We start from the raw sequence: 8,570 nt of genomic DNA on the forward strand, positions 1-8,570 counted from the left end.
TTGTTTAGCTCATTTTATTGTTTATCAACCTGATTACATTGTCAGTTGGGGATTTGTCCCGACCAGACTTGTTTTAATTTAACGGAATGAATTTGCATTTTGTCAAAAAAAAAAAAGAATTAATTTAAGTGGTGGAATTTGATTGTTATGAATTTTCGTGCATAAAAGATCTCATTATTATTATTAATAAGATTGGAACCAAATAGAAAATTATTATTTCTTCCATCCGGCCAGGAAGTTTACGTACACTGTTTTCAAGCATTTTGAGACTCTCAAAAAGTATGGTTTTATAACGTATTTTTAATTTTTCTTTTTTTGAATAAAAGTTTAAACTTTAAATTTTTTTCAGGATTTTTTTAAAATAAAATATATAATGTAAGTATACTTTATACGAGTTTTAAAATACGTGTCGAAAAGTAACGTAAAGAACGTGGTGGACGGAGGGAGTATTAGTGTATGACCGGACACACACTGGAAATCCATTTTGAATAAAGTATTAGGTTTCGGCAAAAATTTTAATTCAATCGGACCTATTCATTAACCCGAAAATAACTACTTTGATTCGAAATTTATTAAAAATTAATTATTTTGATTATAAAAATTATATTTTCTAATATATTAAAAAATATAAAAATAATAATTTAATGAGATCATATGTGAATAAATATACTTTTAACAATATATAGATATAACATAAATGTATGTAATTTTATAATATTTATTTTATTTATTTAACATAATATTATTTATATATATAAATATTTGGGATCGGATCCACTTAGGTCAATCTGACCCGAATTTTTAGGGTAAACAATTTAACCCCCGCAAAATATAAAATTGTCAATCCTAATTCATACTCTGTAGTCGAATTTTACCACGCCATGCATGGCTATAGGTTGTCCAATGCAAAATGCAAGTACTCAACATTACTGTATGTTTTAACTCATTTCATGGAATATATCTAATTATCAACTTGGGAGACGGCAAGTTCCTTCCCTTCTTTTACATGGACAGTTAATAAAAATTGTCTGGATATTAAGCGTAGAGAATTCCTGGAATTCAGGTTCTACCTTTTGAATATCACTAACAAATCCAGTAAATTAGAGGTACAAGGGCATGGAGCCATATATGCTCACAGAAACAATTTACAGGCTCAAAAGTAAAGTAAAAAACTATTTACTGTCCTTCGCGTGACATAAGTATATAAACCGAGACGAACTTGAGAGTTATTTTAAGAGTAAATCACACTTTGCACCTGTAACTTTGGGGCGTTTTGCGATTTGATCTTATTGTTTAAAATTTTGCAGGTTGCACTCATAAATTTTTAATCTGTAACGCTTTGCACCCACTTAACGTTTTCCATCCAAACCACCGTTAAGTCTAACAGAAGGAAGGGGTAGTTTGGGAAAAATCTGCATGGGGTTTAATTAAAAGCAGGTTTAACGAAAAAAAAAATTGTTTTAACGAAAAATAAAATAAATATTAAAAAATATTTTATAAAATAATAAATAAATATTATAAATCACTGCAAAGGATTATAAGAATTTTATAAAATATATTTTGTGTTTTTTTCATGAAATGGTTCACGAATTAATTGCTTGTTTTAGTATCATTGTCGTTTTTGTTATTATTATGTATTGTTTGATTATATTAGTTTTAGACTACTTGATCTGGTAAGTGTTTTTGTTATTTTTTCCGTATGTTAATATGTGCCTGAGCTGAATCGGAGCTGTGGTTTTTGCTGGATGGACCAGATGTCGCAGAGAGGAGTTTGGCAGCTAAAAAAACTCGTTGTGAGTTACTGCAACTGGGGAGGAAATAGGTGCTCCAGCAAAAGATTTTAACGAAAAAGATTTTAAATATTGTAAATCACTGCAAAGGATTTTAAGAATTTTATACAATATATTTTAATATTTATTTTATTCTTACATATCCCTATATTTAAAATATATTAAATATATATATATATATACCAAAAATATATAAAACCAAACAAATTTATTAAATGTTCATAGTCTATTTTAACGGAAAAAACACTTATTATTCTTAAATATCTCTATATTCGAAATAAAATAAATATTAAAATATATTTTATAAAATTCTTATAATCTTTTGCAGTGATTTATAATATTTATTTGTTATTTTATAAAATATGTTTTTATATTTATTTTATTTTTCGTTAAAACAGATTTTTTTTTCTTAAACCTGCTTTTAATTAAACCCCATGCAGATTTTTCCCAAACTACCCCTCCCTTCTGTTAGACTTAACGGTGGATTGGATGGAAAACGTTAACTGGGTGCAAAGTGTTACAGATTAAAAACTTATGAGTGCAACTTGCAAAATTTTAAACAATGAGACCAAATCGCAAAACGCCCCAAAGTTACAGGTGCACAGTGTGATTTACTCTTATTTTAACACCAAAACAGAATGAAATTAACGAAAGCAGTGCCATATTAGCTAGGAAAGCCACTATATGGCATGCTGTAAGTTTCTGGTATGGGTCAATAACCACCAAATTTCAGTGTGATATTACATTATCACTCTATAGAGAAAGCCTGGGTAATCAGAAAATTCAAATCAACTTGTAAAAAAGGTTCAAATTGAAAATTCTCCGAGGCTATTAGGGTTTCCGAGGGGGTGGGGGTAAAACACATGATATTATCATGACATCATGGACACTCACACAATTTAATAGTTGTGTATTATATTTGCATGTGATGTAATGTGAATTGTGGTATTTAAAGTTTTTACTACGTAAAACATCTCATGCAAATCAGATATTTCAACTCAATTTATTTATGGATTACATTTAATAAAATGTCTTTATCCAAAAATTAAAGTTAAAGTCGGCCTTGTACTAAGGAACAACCTTCAACTTTTAATTTCAGGAAGGTACATTAAAATATATTAATAATATGCTTCAAACTTTCCAATTCTAACACAACCATATATCAACTGTTGATCCTCTTAACAAGGATCTGAGCACCATACTGAGGCTGCACAGTGAAAAACATCATTGGAGCATGGACATATGATGGCGAGACCTCGAAGAGAAACTGCTTGATAATCATAGCTAGGACCATTTTAGTTTCCACCATGGCCATATTTCGGCCAATGCAAATTCTGGAGCCTAGCCCAAATGGAAAGTACGCGCCCAAATGCTTTGGAGGTTTCTCAAACCTTGCAGGATTGAACTCATTCGCGTCGGCTCCCCATATCTTTGTGTCATGATGCACGGCAGCTTGTGGCACGCACAATTCTGTTCCAGCTGGGATGTCTAAGCTGCCAATTTTTACGTTCTTCAAGGTCCGTCTACAGATACTGTTATCAGGGGTATATAGTCGGAGTGCTTCCTTGATTATCATACTAACCTGTCAACAATAATTAGTTAATATAATGCATCAAAAGCCTGTAGATTAAAGATGTGTCAAGAGCCATAGGTACATCAAGGGGCAGATCTAGTAAGAGGCATGGGGTATATGTGTTCTTTTTAGAAAAAATTTGACATTTTTTCACCATTTTAAATTACAAAAATATAGAAATGTCCCAACAAAATTTAAAAATATATAGGTGTTTTCTGAAAATTTGCTTGGTATCTCCAAGATTTGAATCCTAGATCCGCCCCTGGGCACAACAAGTAAAGATTTGACTCACAATCTTCAGCTCCTGCAAGTTCTCAACAGTTGGATGCTCATTGTCTTTGCACACTAGAAGAACTTCCTCGCGGGCCTTGTTTTGCCATTCTTGGTGCTGTGCTAAAAGGAGAAGTGCCCAAGTCAGAGCATTAGCTGTTGCTTCTTTACCCGCGTAGAAGAACGTCTTACACTCATCAATGACTTCCTCAATCTCCAACCGCGGTCCACGTTTATTCATGTTAGCAGACATTAACATGCTCAAGAAATTCAGCGAATTTTCACTTGTATTTCTACTTGCCTCAATAATCATCCTCATCGTGTCTCGGGTTTCCTTCTCTAATCTCCATCTCAGTCTGTTCATTTTGGTTGGCAAAAACCTGGAGGTGATTAAAATCAATCCGAATTATGTAAGCAGTACCGATGTTCAAAACAAATTTGATTCGGGTATTATATCGAAATACCCACCATTCTCATCAAAAACTATCAAGTGACTACGCGATCTCCATGGGAACTCATTTAAGCCACTATAATCACTATATATATATCACTCTGTTAAATCTTAAAATATATTAATGAAAAAGATAACAAACAGATGATGAGTTTCCTACTATCACTTTATATTTTTTTTGTAATATTCGGTTCTAGTTCTTTTTTATAATCCATATAGCTCACATGTCATCTATTGATTAGGATTTCATTAAGTTTTCAGTTAATTATTTTCCAAGATTTAACATAGTGTTATGTATAGTGATTTTAGTGGCTAAAATGAGTTTCCTTGGAGATCCTATAGTCACTTGATAGTTTTTGACAGGAACAGTGTATACTTTGATAGGAAACCCAAACTAACTCCACATGGCCTTATGATAAGAATTTTGTAGCTTGTTATATAAAGGTGGCATTGCAGGATCACCTGAATCCAGGAATGTAAACATTCTGCATGGCCAGATTAGTAGAGATCTCTTGTTGTTGTTGCAATTTAAAAATGCGTTTCCCAGATTCATAATTATTTCCCAGAGCCGTTTTAGAAAAAAATTCAGCTGATAATTCATGAAATTCTTTGTGAAGTTCCATCTCAATCTCATCCCTTTCTCCTATTTTTGCCTCCCAATTATCCAGCATCTTTGTTACACTAGCTACCATCCCCGGCACCCAGACCTGTTTAACATCGAAAGCTGCAATAATTAAGATGAAGAAGTGCATAATTCCAGTGTAGTCCAGGCTCAAGTAGAACTCTATAATTCACTCTGGTATATGTAGCTTATGAATTATGTAAAATTTTGAACAATTGCAGCAAAGGGGCCGTTATTGGGTAAACTTAAAAAAAGTGCTCCTTGCTTAAAGTAAAGAAGTGGACTAGAAGTGAGAAGTAAATTTACACTGTATATAAGTGATTAAACTGTTTGGAGAAGAAGTAGAAGTCCTAGCTAGCAATCTCAGCAAACGACAAACCTTTATTTTGTCCTTGTTGAATGCTGGAGCTGCTATCTTTCGATGAACAGCCCATGTGTGACCCCTCAACCCCGGAAGTCCCTGTGCAAAGAGCAGCCTAGACAAAGGATTGAAGTCATCCCTCTCAATAGTATCACTTGTTTTGAGCATTACATCTTTGATCATATCTGGATCTGCCACAGCCAGCCTTGGCCTCGTCCCGAACCAACACAAAAAAGTCTTGCCATACTTAACTGACCACTGGCAATAATCTGGCAACACGCGGTGCACAATGTCATGATTGAAAGGAATGGGCAGGGATTGAGCTTCCTTTGTTATCCGTATCATTTCTGCTGTGTTTCCATAAAATGGATGATAATTCGGGCCGTCCACACCTTGTTTTCTGAAATGTTGTTGAATTCTCCATGGCACCCACATTACTGAGTAGAAAAAATATAAGCTCATGGCAAGAGTTGGCAACAAAATAAGAAAAACAAAAGCCATTGGAGGAATAAGAGAAGTTTAGTGGTTGAACAAGGCTAGATGTTGTACTCCATTTATATAGCTTTCGCAAACACTGATGATAAGTACAGCATGTGAAGCTGATAACTTGTCGATTTGAATTTTGATGCAACTAAAACATGTTTGAATCTCACAAGGTTGAGATTGACATTGTTGTCATTGTCATATAAAGGAGGAAAAAATCAACAATAGACTATAATAAGTAATTTCTACTTAGGTTGATGAAATATAAATATTACTTTTCATAATATAAGTTTAAGTAATCTGTTAAGAAAATTAACACTGTGCTCCCGAGTTTAGAATCTAAGTGAAGAAGAAGCCCTTTCTTAATCATGCTCCCGAGAAAATAACGCTTAAGTGCTCTGAAAGATAATAGTTCAAACTTAAAACAAGTGACCTAAGAGAGCATCTAGAACCCAACAAGGTGTCGGTGCGGTGGTTGACCTCTGGTACCCCTGGCAGGGGGTCAGGAGTTCGACTCCGGGCGTAAGATTACAAAGCTTCAAGGTTATCCAAGACAATTCCATCGGAGATTCTTATAAATCCTACTGCTCTTTACTCTTAATTGTTCAAACTTAATGGACAGGTCTAGACGAGTTGGATGATGTTAGAGATAGATAATCTTACGTATATGTGTTTGAATATATAAACTGAGAAAACAAGAGTTTACGCGGAAGTTATCGACTTTATTGATTCATTGCAGAACAATATATATAGAAAGAACAGATAAGAAAGTGGCCACAAAACCAGGACCACAAACAAAAACAACTCCTATTATAACTCTACTTCTAATATCCATCTCCTAAAATTACTCCCTACTCCCACGTCCAGATAAAAATGCAGCGACTAACTTGTGCACTACCTAACTGCACTACCTAACTGATTACAAAATAAAACTAAGTAAGATAAAACTTTAAAACAATAAACAAGTTTTAGATTAAATCCCAACAATCTCCCCTTTAATCTGAAACTTGTGTGATCACTATCACACTCGATCAATAGCATTACCTTGCCCTTTTGGCAACTTCTTCATCCGCCCGCATGGCTTTTAAACCGAGCCCGTATGACTATTCTTCACAAGCCCGTATGGCTTTTAAACCGAGCCCGTATGGCTATTATTTCTGAGCCCGTATGGCTATTCTTCTTTGCCCATCTGGCATTTCTAATTTGCCCATATGGCACGCCCATCTGACACTTAGACTAAAGAAAGAACTCCATATGCATCCCATACTGCACATGATGATCTCTCCTACATTTCATGGAACAGTTGGCACACTCTATCAAAACCAACCTTCTGTCCCCTAATTAATCTTTTCAGCCCGTATGGCTTTCAACTTAACCCGTCTGGCTGGCCCGTCCGGCCTTTTGTTTGGCTGGCCCGTCTGGCCTTTTGTTTTTGCCCGTCTGGCATGTCTTATTTCTCCTCTGTGCACCATAGTAATAACCTTGATTCTCTAGGCAACAACTCCACTAGCAGATTGACCTTTAGGCACTGAAACAGGTTCCCCATCAGTGTAATCCTACAACAATCTATTTTTACCGATCACAGCTTTACAAATCCTAATAGCCCGCTGCAATATCAACCCTTCTGTTACCAGAAGAGCCTGCCATGTGAGGCCAAGTTCACCAGGACAGCAGCACTCTTGCGATCGCTGGAGCACGGCCTCACCTGAAGCTAGAACAACCTGGCTCTGATACCAAGTGTTAGAGATAGATAATCTTACGTATATGTGTTTGAATATATAAACTGAGAAAACAAGAGTTTACGCGGAAGTTATCGACTTTATTGATTCATTGCAGAACAATATATATAGAAAGAACAGATAAGAAAGTGGCCACAAAACCAGGACCACAAACAAAAACAACTCCTATTATAACTCTACTTCTAATATCCATCTCCTAAAATTACTCCCTACTCCCACGTCCAGATAAAAATGCAGCGACTAACTTGTGCACTACCTAACTGCACTACCTAACTGATTACAAAATAAAACTAAGTAAGATAAAACTTTAAAACAATAAACAAGTTTTAGATTAAATCCCAACAGATGATAACAACATTTCATATGGTTTACTTTTCTCCGACCAAATTTGTGTTTTCTTGTAGCGGACCCCTCGGTCTTACAAAATATGTTAAGCATGATACAATGTATGTGTATGTTCAACTGATGCTGTACTATGCATGGGCATGCATCAATTTCGCACTGTTTTCACATTCGGAAATTCAATTTTAACTAGCTCCTTAATGGTGTATAAAGTTTCAAATGGCATTAATTAAGAAGTTACCACAGCACATGAGCTGACATGGATACAAGTATAGAACAAGTGTTGATATAACGTGGATGAAGATATATACACAGCTGGTGTACAAATGAGTCGAGCCAAGCTCGTTCACTTTACATATCTAGCTAATGGCGGCCATGCTCGTTCTTCATCAGACGAAGACCTCACGTAACCTATGGGTCTAGGTGCTCCTTCTGGTCTAGGGTTTGTGACAAAAACATGCAGCTCAGTGTGTTATAACATGCTCAATATGTTACTACATGTCTTTGCTATTAGCACATAATATAACAGCCCGTTTTGGAGGAAATTAATACGCATTTTTGTCCTAAAATCATAAAGAGTTCCAACTTTGATCTCAAAGACATCTATACATATACATATAAAAGTAGTGCTAGGTGCGTATAATTGTGTACATAAAATTTGTACAGCATGATGTGGCATGTGATGTCATGGGTTTTAATTGAGGTTGTTGGTGTAAATGCAGGGGGGCCATTCCAATTAAAATCAACCACATGTCATTATGTACATGTTTTTGTACACAATTATGTGCACCAAGCATTTTCCTACGTTTTCAAAATATATGTCCAGTTTAGAAAAAAAAGTTTGTTTCAAAGTATTTGTCCATTTCACCTTTTGATGTAAATTTATATCTTCAAAATCAACTCTCTTTCACATATTTCTAATTTATATTTCCAAAATCA

General features: G+C 34.8%; 1 protein-coding gene across 1 annotated transcript; it reads right to left on the bottom strand.

Moving 5' to 3' along the window:
* Positions 1-2,952: 2,952 nt before the first annotated feature.
* On the bottom strand, positions 2,953-5,538 carry LOC108221836 (cytochrome P450 734A1). The gene is made up of 4 exons (XM_017395689.2): positions 5,086-5,538; positions 4,547-4,791; positions 3,656-4,013; positions 2,953-3,372 (listed from the first exon to the last, which is right to left on the bottom strand). The coding sequence occupies exons 1-4, from the start codon at positions 5,527-5,529 to the stop codon at positions 2,953-2,955; spliced, it is 1,467 nt and encodes a 488-aa protein (XP_017251178.2). The 5' UTR covers positions 5,530-5,538.
* Between the last annotated feature and the right edge of the window lie 3,032 nt (positions 5,539-8,570).

The sequence above is a fragment of the Daucus carota genome, chromosome 5 (genome assembly GCF_001625215.2).
Source record: "Daucus carota subsp. sativus chromosome 5, DH1 v3.0, whole genome shotgun sequence".
Taxonomy (NCBI): domain Eukaryota; kingdom Viridiplantae; phylum Streptophyta; class Magnoliopsida; order Apiales; family Apiaceae; genus Daucus; species Daucus carota.